The 18,134-nt window shown below is 44.1% G+C and overlaps 1 protein-coding gene across 1 annotated transcript; it reads left to right on the top strand.

Annotated features, from left to right (window-relative positions):
- Positions 1–8,998: 8,998 nt before the first annotated feature.
- LOC120843058 (acetylcholinesterase-1-like) lies at positions 8,999–17,067 on the top strand. Its single transcript, XM_042291909.1, has 2 exons — positions 8,999–10,611; positions 16,914–17,067. Exons 1-2 carry the CDS (start codon positions 8,999–9,001, stop codon positions 17,065–17,067), a joined length of 1,767 nt encoding a protein of 588 aa, XP_042147843.1.
- Positions 17,068–18,134: the final 1,067 nt, after the last annotated feature.

Genomic DNA, 18,134 nt, shown 5'->3' with positions numbered 1-18,134 from the left:
AAAAGTTTGACTTGACAAGGCCTCTGCAGCCTTACAATTGGCACACGGCGACATACTACATATGAAGTAATAACATTAAGTTTTCAGCTTTTAACATTAAGCAAATAAATAAATAAATAAATAAAAAAGAACCAGAAGAACAGCATAAGCTAAACACGCTGTTAAAGATAACAAAAAAATCATTTATATATATATATATATATATATATATATACATATGCATATACATACATATATATACACGCATACATACACATACATACATACATACGCATCATATACACGCGCATATACACACATATATATAAGGCACATAGCATATTTAGGTACATGACAGGACTAAAATAATAATCGTACTAGCTCAAGGATAACTGAAACATACAGAACACACGACCTCACAATACAAGCGAAATTTGAATACAAGAAAAAATGTCTAATTGTACTAAGATTCAGTCTCTCGACATTATGCAGCGTTTTCAGTGGACATTATGCAGCGTTTGCTCATCATGGTGGACATTATGCAGCGTTTTCAGACTCCTTTGTTGTGATTGCGGTACTCTGAAAATGTATCAAGTGACACTACGCTGAATTAGGCACGAAACTCGCGCAGTGTTTCTTTTTTTTTTCTTCGGAGGATGTAAAATGAACGAGCCCCAGCAGAGCACTGCTGCATGGCCTTGCTATCGCGGTGGCCCAGATGTGGAAAAAGGCAAGACGTCACAGCCACTTATGCTTCCGCCCCCATCTCGGAAACGTACTTTCAAGGTCCTAGATTAGATGTCACAAGTAGTGTCGACGATTGATGCAGACATTTTTGCAGAAACTCGTTTCTGTCCTCCTTTATCACTGGATAAAACCCTTGAACTAATCTTTGACTTTTCTGAACACCGTTAAGAACGTACAAGGCAAAATTAGCCCGAAGAGTCGTCCAAAAGAAATGCTCCACGAGCCCTTTACATCTGCGCATATAAATGATTGGAACAGTATGGGCCTGGCACACACAAGCCATACATTTTAAGCGTGGACCGACTTCAGGGCCTCCAGACCAGAGAAGACGATCTTAACTGGCAGACCTGGTCTCGCCGTCCCTGGTGTCGCGAACCAGGACACATCTGACGTGAATCCAACAAAGAACCCCAAATTCCGATGCAGAGTAAAGGGCTGTGCTATTAAAAAAACACACTCTTATGTGCACGAAAAAGAAAGAAACAAAAGCTGCACGTTTCTCTGAAATTTTGGACGTTTTAGCGCAGCGTTCTTTTTTAGTGAGGGCATGAACCACGCAAACAGCGCGGCTTTTCTCCTCGCATCCTCGTTTTCGTCCTTTGCCCTTTCTTGTTTTCAAGCGGGGTTGTTGATTGACAACAGCGTAGGCATTGACGACAGCGACCAGGCTGTGTGAGTGGCTACGTTGTGCCCTACGTCATAAGCACGCTCCAAAGCTTTGCCCAAGGACGCTAGCGAAAAGTAACTTCTCCCCCCCTCCCCCCCCCCCCCCCCCCCCCCCTTCCTCGGCAAAACAAAAAGTCCCGAGACTGACCTAAAGTGGAAAGGCGCGGGCGCCGACCCTATCATCGTAGTCGTTTTCACCTCAAGAAAACAAGGAAGTTTCGCGCATTGTTCATACGCCGCGCAAAGTGGTTCTTACAAGATTTGATTGTCGGAGGAAGAAGCAATGCTTTTGGCGTTTGAAACGTGTCTTGATGAGATAACATAGCTTTAATGCAAAATGCACCTACCTATATCTTCATGCTCGACACAACTCGGGAAATGTGTGATGTTCAGCGAACTACGGCTCTTAAAATGAAAACGGGTATAGGTGGTATTGCTCAAATACAGGCACTCCGCGAACCCGCTTCCCCGATAGCGTTTTGGGAATATTACGCGTTTGCGACCCCTCTCCGCCGATGAGTAGTTGACGGCGGAAAGAATTGGAAAACGGCTCGGGCTCTACAATGCAAAACACACAACCGCCCACTATCGTGAATTGTTTTTGTGCGGTTCTTAAGTAGATAATTTTCGCAAAAAAACAGTATGTACGTAAAAGACAAAAAAAAAAAAAAAACTCTGGTCTTCGCCGGTAGGTTTCGTTCCAACGAGAGATTGCACAATCAGACTCTGTGCGGGTTACCCCTAAGTGAAGTTTCGATTACAACATTTTAAATTATCTTTTATTTGCTCAGTTACGTACACCATTGGAAACCCGACGGTTTTCACAACCCTCGAATGCAGCCGATATATATATATATATATATATATATATATATATATATATATATATATATATATATATATATATATATATATATATATATATATATATATATATATATATTTTTTTTTTTTTTTTTTTTTAAGTTTACTTGGTGGTTTATTTACCCCAGAGACGGTCGTTTGAATTTTCTTGCCTTTTCTTTGGTTTATCAATCTTCCCAGAAAGCTTTTAGCGCTTAATATATGCAGTCCTCGGTGACTCGAAATACCAGTTTGCGATGACGTACTGTACATGGATGACGTCTTTGTGTTTTCCGAATATCCGAGGAACACCTTGTCCGCCTTCGCATCAAGCTGAATCAAATGCGTTAAACTGGCCCTATGATTCATCCAGGGGAAGATAAATTTAGCTCGCCCATGACCAAACTGCCTAACTTTGTTGTCGACTGTGGCGCGCTACTTTCAAACGAGAATAAGTTACACATAATAGAGGATTTCAGTATTGCATATAGGAAACAACGCAAGCTATCTGCGTTTGCATTAGTTTTGCGTGCTCCGCACTGCGCATGCGCGTTGTGGCCTTTCAAATATTTAAGACCGCAGTTTGGGCTCCGCTCACGCGCTGTGTGGAACACGTAACGCTAACCCAAACGCACAGTGCTTGTGTTTGCTCGTATGCTCAATGCTAAATCTCACGAATAACAAATACCCATCATAAAACGACGAAACATAACGACCAAAAAAGGAAAGGCTACAAAGATATCTCGGGATGATTGCATTCTCTAGATATTTCTGTAGTATTATTTTTGTTGCTGCTACTACATTTGTATTTCGCAGCGTGCCCAGAACCCTGACTCAGCGGCTTCATACAAACACAGGTGCTACTGGAGACAACAGTAGCAAAGCGCACATGCTTCTCTTTCTATGGCTATAACAGCAGACACGTGTCTAAATCTTTCGGACTTTAATTGCCCATTTATATTGCAGACTGACGGAATCGCCTAGGGGATAGGGAACAGTTTTCTTGCAAGAGTACTATAGCGTTCTACGGCCGCTAGCCCTTGCCAGTCACACGCTTACGGGAGCGGAGAGGAAGTATTCAACGATGGAGAAAGAGTTCCCCAGCGTTCGTTTTTGTGCTTAGGAAGGCCGACATGTGCATCGACGGTGCTTGATTTTGTATTCAAACTTACCACATGGCTCTCTCGTGGCTGAAATAGCTTCAAATGTCGGCAGGACGTCCCACCTGATGGGAACTTACGCTGCAGTGCTGAAAGTTGAGAATTGAATGCGGGTATGGCATGACATACTGCGTGGCAAATTTGTTGTGTTTAGCTTCGCTTGTTGGACAGAAAATGCAGGTGGATCTCGACTTGGCGGCTTTGACTAACGTGACACTCATCACACACAATTCACCCGTAACATCCACCATGCACGTTGGATGACGTGCATGGAGGGGGCTACTGGTCAGCAAAGTCAGACAAGGCTCAGAAGCCCAAAGGACTTTACCAAAAGGTGACACTGCGACTGGTGGAAGCCAAAGCCACCGACAGAGGAAATCGAGGGGGCATTGAGAAACGATGGCATCTTTTAACGGTACTTCCACCTAGCAGATGATGGGTCGTGCGGCGCGCCATTCCGGAACGAGATGCCTCGCGACATTCGCGAGTCCCTCGGCTGTGGCCGTAGTCGCCCCTGAAGAAGAGGCCGAATTGGTCTTGAAACGTTGGGTCCCTACAGAAGGGCTTGGTTGGTGATCGAACTTTTTAATACTAATTACTCCCAACCAGACAGATCTCTGTCAAATGTTTACTTTTAAATCTTTACGCATTTCCAAAAGTTGTTCCAAATTTCAACATGGCCAGTTGTGAGACAGGACGTGATAACGCACACGCGTAACCGAAGGGTATTTCAGAAGAAGAAACCACAAGGTGGCCCACCGCCAAACTTAAGGCAATGAGTTTAAATCAAGTATCTCTGGGAGCGCGTTTCCTTCGGAGGTTGTCGGTCTTTTACCCATATTCCACGCCGCAAACGTTGTAGGAGCACTGCTCCCCACTTGTAGTGACCTACCGCCTCACGAAGTAGGTCGATCTATTCGGTTGGGCAGGCATGCACGAGTCTAAGGAAATGGGGGCTGTCTTCTTGATATGTTCACGCTCTTCGGCTATGCTCCAATTCTCATTACGGACAGCGCTTCTTACTTTGCTAACAAGGTGATCGTAAATGTGAGCAAGGTATTATGGATAGGGCACAAACGGATTTCGCTGTAACATTCACAGGGGAAAAATCACGCAACCGAAACCTCAAAATGATTTTTATTACACACAAAAAGCCACATAAAGAATTGGACGTGAAACTTGCAGAAATAGCCTTCTCTTCAAGCACGACCATTGACCGATCTATGGTTCTGCTTCTGAAGTTTTCCAGCTGAACGTAGAGGTTATACGTTTCCTGCAGCTCAATTAAACGTTGGGAAGGAGCTCCCCTTTCTCCTGAAAATGGTCTTCTTTGCACAGAGAGAGCAAGCATGCACCGCATCGATAGGCAGTTCGCAGAAGGTCTCTGGAAACGCTCCGCGGAGAATTCGCGAATATTTCCGGAGAGCTTTGGCGTCCCGAGAAAGCAGCGGGCCAACCAATAAAATAAGGGGAGATGAAATTTGTATTTTAAGGTAAAAGGTAGGGAATCTGGTGCTGAGGCGGGCCCATCCGCTGAGTCATGTCGCAGGGGGCTTCAGAGCAACTATGGTTAAGACGTCGAAGGGCCTGCACCACGTTAGCCAGAAGCTTTAAAGTCTGTCTTACAAGCTGGTGGATTGAGAATTCGGTGAAGGGAACGAGTCTATTCATGCAGCCACCCTAAACACCTCTTATGAACCCAACTAGGTAGAGGTCACAGGTTCCAGGTGGCAATAATCCGTCCCTCAACTTTGAAGCGTTCGCACCACCTCTGAGATGCAGACTTTTGCCCGTTACTCGAGAAATGTAATAGATTACAATAAAAAAATACCGAGCTTAAAATGTAATTAATTACCGTTACTAATTACTTTGACTGAAAATAAGGAATTGCTTGGCTTGTTACATTACCAATTACTTTCAGGTTACTTTGCCCGTACACCTATCGAGAAAACAATGTAAACAATTATGATGTTTTCAAAAATGTTCTGACACACTACTTTCCATTTCTCACACGTCAGCTCTATGGTTCTCCTTGTAATAATATAATATTATATTTAAGAGAAAGAATGAAGGTGCACTCTGTTCAGCTGTAAGCTGACAAGGCAGCAAAAGATGCAACCACACCCGCCATACCGCTAGCTTACGGCGACCGGAAATGATCCCTGGAATTCTGCAGACAAAGTTAGCGGTGCGCATGCTCAGTAGGAGCGTCTACCTCTGCTAGATAAATCTGGATGTAAGGAACCGATCTACGAAAGTTCCTTTTGAAACGGGCCTTCGAAGCGTGAGCGTAACTCGCATTAAAGCTGCGGTCTCGTGCCTGTAGCTTTGATGCACTGTCAGCTTATGCATGAACGGACCCGCGTTTGATGTTTCTGTAGGTGGAAGGAGACATCGAAAAAGTTAGAAAGGATAAAACGACGTAAAAGTAGAAAAATTTCATAAAGATACATTGGTGAATTAATAGGAAATGCGTTACCATTCCCTAGTAATTCATTATTAGGGAATGCTAACGGATTCTTTTGATAAATACTTTTTATACGACGATCTTTGAGAAGATTAAGCAGAAAGTGTGTTCTTCGCACTCATTCTAGATGTGAAATTTACGTACCATCAAACCACGGTTATCTAAATCTTTCTTCGGTGGGTGTTATTTACCAATTTTATTGATTCATTCGCATAGGTTATTGAGCGAAAATTTCTCTACCTAGTATTTGTCCTGTTTGTTTGTTTGTTTGTTTTATTTCTTTATTAAAACTTGTTCTGCGGCTGAGCTTATCAATATATATATATATATATATATATATATATATATATATATATATATATATATATATATATATACATATATTCATTTAATAAACCGAGCAATTGTACTGGAAAGTTTCAAAGCTTACAGAAACCTAGTAAGGAAGATACACACTTTTGCGGTCCATATTAAAACTTCAGCATGGGATGCTTTGTGCTCTATTATACAGGGATCTTGATTTTATTTCAAACATATTTTTTCTTAAAGGGGTCTGAGTTAGACAGGTGTGGTCCAAGCTTTGTGCCGTTTTTTTATTTCGTTTTTTCCCCGCTACCAGGTTATCATGTCGGTCCTTACCATATATTTATAAGGTTTGGCAGACAGATGAGCGAATACTTTGCATGATAAATGGACTAATTTACTAAAATTTGCTAATGTATTTTATAATTTTTGGTTCTAGCTAGGGGTCATGCTAAAACTTAAATGCCATTGCGATGGCAATTTAGAGACACCTGGAGCAATTTATGTTGGATTTGAAGATAATTTAGCAACCGATGACTTTGAGCAATCCGTTTTAAAGCGAACGAGACGCGAAAATGTTTTTGGTTAACTTCTGTGCAAGATTGAAATTGTTTATAATGTGACCGTCTTTTCAAAAATTAGTCGCAACAACAAAAGTCGCCGCCTGGTTAACATTACCTCAGCTATCTCGTGAACCAAAAATTTGTAGAAAGTGTACGTCTACAATAAAGGTAATTTCAAAACCACAGGGGTACGTTTTCTTTTTTATTTTGTTTAATATATGGAGGCTTCTTTTTACGGTCCCTTTACAGTACTGTATAAATGCTTCCTGAAATGTTTTGCAAGAATGCTTGCCCAAATTGGGAGGGAGGGGGGGGGGGGGGGAGTAGTCGAACAAATACGTTCGGGAGAAATATATACGTTCAAAAGCAATACGTGAAAATGCTTTGATGACTGCTGCTGTGAAGAAAAGCTGATGTATCGACGTTGGCGTGGTTTTTTAGAGTATAAAACCCACCAATTCTCTTCTGCTTCATAGTAGCTTGAAAATCTAAATATAAGCTATAAAAACTTTAAGAACTCAATACTTAAGAGTTTTGGAAATATAAAGAAGATAATGCTTTACAGCTCTGCGAAGGCACTGCAGCAAAATTAAGTAGAGCAAGCGGAAATCTTTTCTCTTTACCCCTGCCTCTAACGTCAGAAATTCTGGTTAGCCCCCTTCAGGGAAAAAAGTCAGTCTTATGACATTTTTTTGTTTAGGAGAGCTGTCATGGTTAGAGATTAGAAAGAGTGTCATGGATTAAAGAAGCCACAACGAAATTTGAGAAGACCTTATGTTAAGAAGGCAGTAAAAACCGTCAATTTATGTATCGAGTTTTTAATATTAGCTCTGTCCCGCTACTTAAATATTTCGTTTTTTAGAAATCATTAGAAAAGATAAACCTGCCAAATTGAGGTATTAACGCACAAAGTAGAAAGAAGAACCTTCCACATGTATTAAAACTGGAGTACTTGACACCAGCTACCAAACATGGGTCTAAACAAAACGTAGAAAATTATCGCCCCATTTCACTGTGTAGTATTTCTTGTAAACATTTGGGAGAACGTTTTGTATAATCTTGTTTTAAAATACCTAGATTCAAAGAGCTACTTTTTGTGTACTCAGCATGGTTTTATAAAGGGTCGCTCATGCGTGACAAAACTCATTGAACTTTTTCAGGGCATAGTTTTACGTAGTGAGAAGGAAGGCGAAAGGCATGCTATATATTTTTTTACATTTTTAAAACCTTTCACAAAGTACGCTTCGCGATACGTTTCAAATAGATACGTAAAATACCCAGTGTAGAATGATGTATTAAATTAGAAATACATACAGATTGCACTTGACATTTATAGAACCGCACAGTGAAGGGTCGTTGATGTTAGATGTTTGTTGGTCCCTCGTTATGGTGCGGGCTGTCAGTCGTTGAGATACCCAGGGGGCGATGGACGCTTGGTCGAGGTCGAGTACAAACGATTTATTGATATGTTAAAACTACGCACAAGTTCTTTGAAGACAGCAGAGGAAATTTTCATTTTCTGGACCAATGTCAAAATTGTACGAAACAGGTAAAAATCGCTCTTTCTCACCCCCCTCTCGGGCATTTGAAGGCTCCTCCTTGGCCTCCTAGAATCGCCAACCAATCTTTTATAATCTGCCGAAGTCCCATGATGTCGACCGTTCAATGAGCGCCAAAGACGGCGTCAACATTGGTCAAGTTTTCAGCGGACACGACGTGACAAATCCCTAGTCCCAACAATCATGATCGCCGCTAGCCCGGCGCCTCGCCAAAGCACTTCGGTTGCAACCCGATACGCCAGGCAGCAAGAGATCTCCTAACGAAAACAACAAAACACAAAAAAACGTAACGGGGGACAGGATGCTTTTAAACACGACGCTCTCCCCCTCAGAAAATAAACGAAACAAAATCCAAAGAGCCTAAGACGCACCGCAAAACAAGAGACCTCCCGCACGTGGAGAAGCCCAGCAGGTTATCACGAGTCCTTTACACACACTCCTCGCAGGAAAACTGAACCTCGAAACAAAATTATGCTACCTCAATGTAAACATATCAGGCGGGACGGTCATGGCGCACTTAATGAGGCTGTGCACGTGCCGCCAAGAAGGAAGGAAATCCTTGGCTTCGTAAAGCAAGGAGGATCGCATCAAACCGAAATCAAAAACAAGACATAAAACGCTCTCTGTGAGCCGAGCTTCGCTCAGTCTGATTTAGACGGAAGTGTTTCGAGTACCGCCAATCTCGAAAGAGAAATTTCGCATGTTTTACCAATGGGTGAACTGATGGGGAAAGTTTGTCGAACCGTACTGCTTAGAGCAGGCATTCATCTGTTCATCTTGTGCGTGACAGTGTGCTCCGTGGGCTCTTCAAAACCAGTGGCAGCTGAAGATCCCATTGTTCGCACGGATTCTGGGCTCGTCGCTGGTGTACGTATCACAGTCGGCAACCGACTGGTGGACGCTTTCTTGGGAATCCCGTACGCGGAACCACCCGTTGGAGATCTTCGCTTCAGAAAGCCTCATGCACTCAAACCTTGGATCGGAACGTACAACGCTACAAGAAAGCCAACGCCGTGTTGGCAGCAGAACGTCCAATTTATGGGGGACGCAGAATCGGACTACTCCGATTCCTCAGAGGACTGCCTCTACCTCAACGTCTGGCGAAAGACTTCGAACTGTTCAAACTTTGAATCGTGTGACAAGAAACGACCAGTCGTTGTTTTTATTCAAGGAGGGGCCTTCCAGTGGGGCGACTCAGCGTTGTTTTTTTACGATGCGGCAAACTTCGTGGCTCTGACAGATGTTGTCTACGTAAGTTTCAACTATCGCCTAGGATTTTTCGGCTTTTTGTCCTTGGAGACTCCAGAACTGCCTGGTAACATGGGACTTTGGGACCAGAATTTGGTGCTTAAATGGGTTCAAAGAAATATTGAATACTTTGGGGGTGATCGAGATGACGTCACGATTAAGGGTCACAGTGCGGGGGGAATATCTGCAGGAATGCACGCTGTTTCGCCTCACAGTAAGGGCCTTTTCAAACGGATCATCATGGAAAGTGGCACGCCACTCTCCATAATCTTCGGAATAACTTACAAAGGTACTGGAAAATTTTCTGCGGTGGCAAGCGCTCTTGGATGTTATAACTTAAAAAAATCCTTGGAAGACCAACGTAGAGATGTGATTGAGTGCTTAAGAAAACTGGACGCAGCGTTCATCTACAAAACCTTGAAGTCACTGGACCTTGTTCAACAAATCTTTGCTCCAGTACATGGAGGTGACTTCCTACCTTACCATCCACTTATGGAAGAAACCTGGAAACACCTTGATTCCAAAGAGCTTTTTATTGGAACCATTCTAAACGAAGGGACATTGTTTTTCGATAACCTACAATACACGTTCCCGGCACTTAAACCCCTGTTGGAAGGAGACTATCGTCTTGCAGTCACAGTTGCCCTGGCACCTGCCTTTGACATCCCGGTTTCACGTGCACGAGAGATTGTTCGTTCTTACTTCGGTGATTACGATGTCGAGCATGACAGCCGAAGCGTCGGAGATATAATTAGCAGAATTTTCGGAGATGTTGTTTTTAACTGTCCGACCAAGCTCTTCGCCGACCTCGCTTCGCAGCAAGGAATAAGCACCTACAGATACATGTTTGCGCATCGGCCGAGTTTTACTGTGTGGCCAGAGTGGATGGGCGTTGTGCACGGAGACGATCTGCTGTTCACATCTGGATCCTTGCCGTTTTTGAAAGACAAAACTTATCACACGAAAGAACTAGGAGAGTACTTAAGGAAAAAATTCTCAAATGCAACGTACACGGCAGAAGAAGGGACCTTCATGACGCAGCTCGTCAGTGCCTGGAACTCTTTCATTAGGAACGGGTAAGTGATTCATGTCCGCGTCATTACTGAACTACAGCGTGCACACTAATCTGGATGAAACCTTTAAAGTGACCGCATAAATAGGCTTCATTACGTACTACAGAGGTGCCCGTAGGTGGTGGAAACATCGCATGAAATTTTCAAAGAACAAACTTACCTATGGCGCCCGTCTGCTTTCCACGTACCCTCTGACAGTCGAAATAACCGGCACATTGGCGGCAGCGGCCCCGGCGCAACCTTATCGTCCGTTGGTACCAAAAGCAGATGTCAGATAGCGGAAATTACTCAACGAACCATCGATTTTATTTGTTTTTGTGCAGTTAATGTGGTTTATTGAGAGCGTTTTGTTTTTCATTATAAACATCGTCTGCTTTTGACGCCACCGGGCGGTAAGCCTGGTCAGAGACCTCTACCGCAATCTGTCGGTTGTTGCGCCAGTCAAAGGGTGTGTGAGTAGAAACTATAGTTCAATTTTTTGTGCTTCTTAACCAGGTACGTATATTGTTTAAAATTTGGTGCAATGCTTCCACCACATTCGGTCACCTCTATGGTAATTCGTAGCGCGATACGCCACCATGCGGTGCCCGATTTATACGCGATACGTTACCAGGCCAATTTATGTGGTCACTTTAAACGCTTCATGCAGATTTGTGGGCACGCTGTAGTTAGTAGTTTCTTTCAACGCCGGTCAGTTTGCTTCATGATGTCTTATAAACTATGTTGATTTGGTGGCTTCTAGGTTGACGCTTAGACCTTCCTTCTAAGTTTTCTGTTTACTATGGCTGATGAAGTGCGTCTTACCATAAATTACAAAAATTAGCATTGTTTTTACGGGTGGAAGACATCATAGTTTATAGGTAATTCGGGATTCTAGAGAAAGTGGTAAGCGAAATGTTTTTCAATAATTATTAAGCAATCATACCCTTGTACAATATAATATTTACATTATAGTGACTTCGTGTCAAAGTCGTCATCCAGGTTCTATATAAAGCAACGATATATGCGACGATATCTGGTTAAAATGTTTCTCACCTTACGCAAGCTAACTACCACTAGTGTTAGCCCAAGCCTTCTCACACGCACGCAACGCCCTTGCTGGTACCCGACTCGTAGGATGACACGACGCACTGGTTCAACAACACGTAGCCATTTATTCACCGTCATCGCCGGCGCCGCGATCCCATGAGCCCCTGCGCATACGCTGCGACGACGGCCTTTTATCAGCGGCGGGGCGCCGCTCGCGGAGGAAATGACCTCTGACGATTTGGCAGATGGGCAACCTGGGCCAACGATTTGGATCCCCAGGTTGCCCACAAGCGTTACGCCTTAAAAGGAGTTGCCGGAATCTCCCCTCTCGCGCATCGTCAGCGGCTATCAAAGCTATGAACACGCACTCTTACTATTCTCAGAAAAATGAGAATAAGACGTCACGATTGGTGTCAGTGCGGGGGAACATACCTGGCAAGATTGGAACTGCACGCGCTGCTCAAATGAGCGACACGCGCTTGGCGGCCGAAATATATTTTTTGTGACATAACGACTGGTCGGAGGTTTTCCGTGCATTTTCGAGTTTAGATACTTCGTTTAAGGATAACGAATGTAATATGCAAGTTCACGGTGATAGAAATACTGCAAAAATCATCTCCAACTCGTTTTTTTTTTAATTACCTGTTTAATTTCCCTTTCAGGATTGTAGTAGGCGAAAGGCATTCCGCGAAATAAATCCCAAAATAAAAATATACTCGTCTTGATCGTCCTAATAAGCCTGGGAAACACACAACGCGTCGTCCGGGGATCATACGTACGTTATTATGACTTGCAATACTTGGTTACTGGATGCTTTTGCTTAAATCGGATCCGTTGCAGTCACGACACACTCATGGGTTCCCTGGGTTTATAAAAACGATAAACACAACCTTAGAGATGTTTTATAGAGCGCAGCTCTTAGGTACCCGTTTCCGGCATGAGCGGCGTCGGCATAACCGCGCGGTGCATTATGGGAAACGTCCAATATTACATCACGGTGACGTTTAGGCACCACGCCGAAATGTCGCGCGACATTTCGGCGCGAGTGACCTCACCGTGTCGAAACGTCACCGTGACGAAACGTCACCGTGTCGAAACGTCACCGTGACGAAACTTCACCGTGACGTTTCGGTGGAAGTCACGTTTCGAAACGTCACCGTGACTCCAACCGAAACGTCACGTGAGGTTTCTGCCCTGCGCCGGAACGTCGCGTGACGACGCGCGTTTCGCGCGTAAAGGAAGAAGAAGGAGGGGAGGAGGAGAGGGCACGGATGAGAAGGAGGGGTGTACCCTTCCCTCCTCCTCCTCAAGAGCTACGCTCTAAATCGGCGTTTCAAGAGGTTGTAAACGTGTTTCATTCTTTTTAGAGCGCAGCTCTTAGGGGCTCGTTTCCGGCTTGAGCGGCGTCGGCGTCGCCGTCGCCGTCGGCGTAACCAAGGTCATCCCAAGGTCACGTGACCCCCAGGACACGTGACCCCTCTCAAGGTCACCCCGGGGTCACGTGACCCCTCCTAAGGTCACCCCAAGGTCGCGTGACCCCCTAGGTCACGTGACCTCCCAGGCAGTCTTGTACACGTTACTATAAAAAGTAATCGATTACAATTACTATTACTCTTGGCTAAAAAGTATTCGATTAGATTGCTTGATTACTCGACGGCAAAAGTAATTGGACATTACTTAAAGAAGTAACAGTTACTTTTCCGATTATTTTATTGTGTGAAGACACATCTTTAGCGCTCATAACAATGAACTACTTCCAACCTATATTTCACATTTGCACAAGTATTGCAGAAGAAAAACTGGCTCCCTCTTCGTGGTCGTTGGATGCACCTTCACAATGCGGACACAAGCATAGAATTCGTTTGAAGAAGTTTAATGATTTGGGCGTTCGCCAGTGTGTGTGTGGGGGGGGGGGGGGGGGGGGGGGGAGCGGAGGGGGTTCTAGATCTTGTTAAGCTTGAGCAAGGGTTGTCACTCAAAGTTTGCGTCGCTAATTTTATTATTCACATGTGGATGAGCTCGCATGTTATAGACCGACACGCGGGCTTGACGTCACGGAGCTGCGGCGGCGCTGCGATCGCGCCGGAGCCGGGTGGTGTGGGTAAAAGCACGCACGTTTCGCATGGCCGTCATAGCGTTTCAACATGCCGCGAAGCTGTGTTGCCGTTAATTGCACCGAAATGCACAAGAAAAGTAGCGGAGTGAGTTTCCACAAGTTCCCGGCAGACTCTGAAAGGCATAGAAGGTGGGTAATATTCGTGGATCGAAAAGAATGTTCGCCTCGCGGGAACGACCATTTGTGCGGCAATCACTTTCTTGAAGGCAAGTGCGGCTTCCATTTCGATCTCCGTCCCGAGGTTTGCTTATGCGCAGGGAAACCGCTGTCTGATCAAGACCACCCGGATTTTGTTTCCACAGTGTTCGAACACAAAGCACCCACCAAGCGCTCGTCCGAGGCTCGCTACGCGTGCTACCCAGCAGAAGGGCATCGGCGACAGAACGGCAGTGTTGTAGGCGTTACCGAAAAAAAGTAACGAAATACGTTACTCGTGACTTGCAAATAAAAGGTACGCGTTACTAAGCTAGTTACCTACGAATAAAAGGAACACGTTACCGCTACCGATAAAAAGTAACGCACGTTACTGCTGCGTTACTTTTTAAATTATTATTTTACACGTTTTACGGTTTTGACGACACTAGTATGCATAAGCTCATATATAAAAACACATTATGTTCAGGCAGAAACGGAACATAATTACTTTATTTCTTTTTACGGTTTCACCTAAATACTCACGAGAAGAAACGCAAAGAAAAGCATGGCTTGACGCCTAAAAACACGGAAAAAATTTATGTGTAATTTTTTTAAGACTTGGGAAGTAGTAACGAGCAAAATAGTTGCTGCTTGTCATGCCTTGTTGTCATACCTTGACTTTAAGACGCTGTGTGTATTTATTTATTAATAAATGCACTTCCGCAGACCCACAGTCTGCTGATCCCGCCGGCAGTGCGGACACCTGCTCGAAGTAATCGTAGGCCTCGAGAGACTTGTACACCTGCACCGTGTCGGCCGTCAACTGGCTTGGCGAAAAAACTAAATAAACGACGACGTGAGCCGTCGACTTCGGTGGCAGTAACTTTCACGTCGGAAGTCCAGCAGGTCTTGTTTGCGGCGTACGGATCGCCGAAGGCAACGCCGTCCACGCACAGTTTATTTCAATACCGCTGCCGTTCAGGCTCGGGTAGCGAGCTCAAATAGTCGGGCATAGCATACGACATACCTTGTCAGAAATACGACTCAAAAATAGAGCTAGAAGCGTCCCTACAACGTCAACAACGAGCGCACATCACAAAACGCAATGGCGAAAGCACGGAGAGCCGGGCCGCTTTTGCCCACATAGCTACCGCGCATGCGCGGCCTTCCGGCCGTGTTGGTAAACAGAGCCGCTCCGCGTGTCGGTCTATGCAAAAGAGCAGCAGCTCCAGGATTTGAAACGGATCTTGTGTAGTATCCATTAGCAGAAGAGATCGCCCTGACCACTTCTCAACTCGAAACATTGCTTGTCACAAAGACCACGTACGGGAAATGGGGAAATATTTCAACTGCCTTTGTTATATTTTGCATCCGCTTTAGGCATTCTTCGGTTCTGGTTCTCCTACGGGCTTCGAGTAGATACCCTAAGCAGGATTTTTTTTTAATTTTTTCATTTCTGTGTGTGTGTGCGTGAGGGGGCTAGTTTGTACGAAGGACTCACAAAGCTACATTCTGCTTCCTCAAACTTCGCCCTGAATGGCCTTTGTCACGCACTGTGGCTTCCCTGAAGCTCCCACTCCCAGTCGCAGCTCGGAAAAAAAAAAAAAAAAAAACTGACATTCTACAGAAATTGTACATGGAAAGAGATTGACCTCGTTTCCTACAGCTCCGCAAAAATCTTTATTTTTCCCGTTCGAAAAAAAAAAGCAAACTTTATTTTTGTCATTTCATAAAAAAAAAAAAACGCGTGTGCGGGAAGGGGGGGGGGGGGTGTCCCGTGCACAAATTGTAACGGTTACCAGTAATTTTATTACTTCAAAAAGTAATCAGATTACTCTTGTGATTACTGCCTAATAAAAGTAATCAACTTATTACAAAATTACTCCAAAAAGTAATCCATTACAAGTAATTTGATTACTTGTAATGCGTACGGTACAAGTCTGCTCCCAGGTCACGTGACCCCCAAGTCACGTGACTCCCCCGGTCACGAGACCTCCCAGGTCACGTGACCCCCCGAGATCACGTGGCCCCCCAGGTCACGTGGCCCCCTCCCCGAGGTCACGTGACACCCCCCCCCCCCCCCGCGAGGTCACGTGACCCCCTCCCCCGAGGTCAGGTGACCCCCCGGAGCATATTAAAGAATGAGGGGAGGAGGAGGAGAAGGAGGAGGAGGAGGAGGAGTCTACCCTCCCCTCAGTACCCTTCCCTCCTCCTCCTCAAGAGCTGCGCTCCAATTCGGCGTTACAGGGAGTTGTAAACGGCTCTTTTTTACCAGTCTTTATATTCACTTTACACTGGGGGGCTAAGCATATAGGCATTATGCAGTGGAACTGTCGCGGCCTTCTACGTAACATAGATGACATCAATTCATTTTTTTTTTTACCTTTAGTTAGCGGCGTCTTGACATCATGTAGGGAGCTACGCGTTATCATGCGATAACAAGCCCAGCGAGCCTACGGTCGCCCGCTACCGCTGGCTCCGCTGAGTCATAATTAGTTCAGCTGATTTCGTTCCTATCCGCCTCCCCTTCGCAGCGCCGTTGGTACCAAGCATGGGCGTCGGTCTGCGGATCGCACTGCCCGGTGTTTGATTCCGAATGCACCGCCTGGAAAATCTAGATAATTACAATTGCTTATGCTTATTCATGAATAAACACGATTAAGTATGTTTTCAATGTTGAATTGGTTTGGTATACTTCAACTTTATAATGTTAAGCACCCCGAGACTGAGGGATACGAAAGTTGACACCAAGGCTCTTGGTGTCCACTTGTCACCACTTTTGGTGTCAACTTTCGCATTCCTCAGTCTCGAATAGTTTCAAAATGTTGTTGTTCAACAGCTAACTTGCGCACCACAAATGCATTTCGTTTCTTTTTTTTTTTTTTTTTTAAATACGCATAATAACATGAAACTTAGATTGGGGTAGCTGTCGCCGTGCTTAGGCATCTCATCCCAGTTTACTATTCTACGAAAAAGCATTCTTGTGAAACTAAATTTATGCTTCCGTATTGTGTTATCCACGCAGAAAGCCAGTAATCCCAGATTCTGGCATTGACTGGCCGTTGTACAAGGCGGGAAGTTCTAAGCTAACGTACCTTCGCCCCGGCAACTACACAATTGGACGGGACCCATCGAGGAATATTTGCGAGCTGTGGAGGCCATTCCTACTAAAGAAGTAAGTTGCTGTTTTTTTTTTAGCAATATGCCTGATATTCTATGCCAATTAATTAATTTCCAGCTCCTCTATAATGAACGCTGTTCTTTTTGTTTCTCAAGTGCAAAAAATACCTTAGGGTAAATGATTTTGTTTTGTGAATTGCTGAGAGCCAGTTGTTTCTAACTTTTAATAAAACCACTAAGAAGACTGGTATTTTAGTTTCTCTCTTGAACTATTATCCCAACTAGCATTTGCTCAATAGGTGTTCGTTAATCAGTTCGGCGTTTTTGCTTTTTCCATATTTTCGATTCCCTTAAGCTAGCACAAAGTTACATAATTTTTTATATCTTATAAACGTTATCACTAATAATTACGTATTTATTGAGCAATGAATATCTTGATTTTTGTAGAAGGAGCATTTTTAAACAAGGACACCTGCGAGTTCAAATCCCCCATTCTCGGCTTTAGCAGAGTCTCGTTGTACCCGTATGCTTTGTGCATCATACGTTGTGTATGATAATACCAGATATTTGCTGTCTTGGAGCAATTGATAAATTACTCTTGCCCAGCTGACGCATACGTCTTTTTTCGAGAAATCTTTATTTCTCTTTAGCTGACCGTGCCTACTTCTTGTGTCTGATCAGGTACTCCATCCATCCTTTACTTCCAGGGGAAATTCCATGACTCCGTCTCCGCAGACTTCTTCATTCTCCAAGACGGGGCAAACAAAAATTTCACAAAATCCTCAAATAAGTAATTCGCTGGAGTCCCAGGAAAAGGTTTTGAATTCTTCATCATCGAGAAAGCTTCACATCTTTCCACTTGTTTTTTCGGCAATATACTCCTTCGCATTGAATTTTAGATGCTAAACTACAAACGTCTTATTGAAGACTTTTTTTAAAAGGGATCGACTCTTTTGTTATATCTTAAAAGTTCACTCAGATGTTGACGGTTCGAATACAGTAACTGATGTCGAAGAAAAAAGCTTCGTATTCTACAGTTATTTGTGTTTTGCTTTAATATCAACAAAATTATTCATTCAATACAAGCTATACGGCCGAAGTTCCGGGCATGATGTCAAAACACTCT

Source organism: Ixodes scapularis, unplaced genomic scaffold, assembly GCF_016920785.2.
Source record: "Ixodes scapularis isolate PalLabHiFi unplaced genomic scaffold, ASM1692078v2 PGA_scaffold0__279_contigs__length_252992795, whole genome shotgun sequence".
NCBI classification, from domain to species: domain Eukaryota; kingdom Metazoa; phylum Arthropoda; class Arachnida; order Ixodida; family Ixodidae; genus Ixodes; species Ixodes scapularis.
This window is presented reverse-complemented; position numbering and strand designations above follow the sequence as displayed.

What these genes read in the sequence shown, in the direction of transcription:
- LOC120843058 (XM_042291909.1), top strand. Translation starts at nt 8,999, where the DNA reads ATGGGTGAACTGATGGGGAAAGTTTGTCGAACCGTACTGCTTAGAGCA. An exon ending in AACTCTTTCATTAGGAACGG is followed by an intron (nt 10,612 to 16,913) that starts GTAAGTGATTCA and finishes TTATCCACGCAG; the next exon opens with AAAGCCAGTAATCCCAGATT.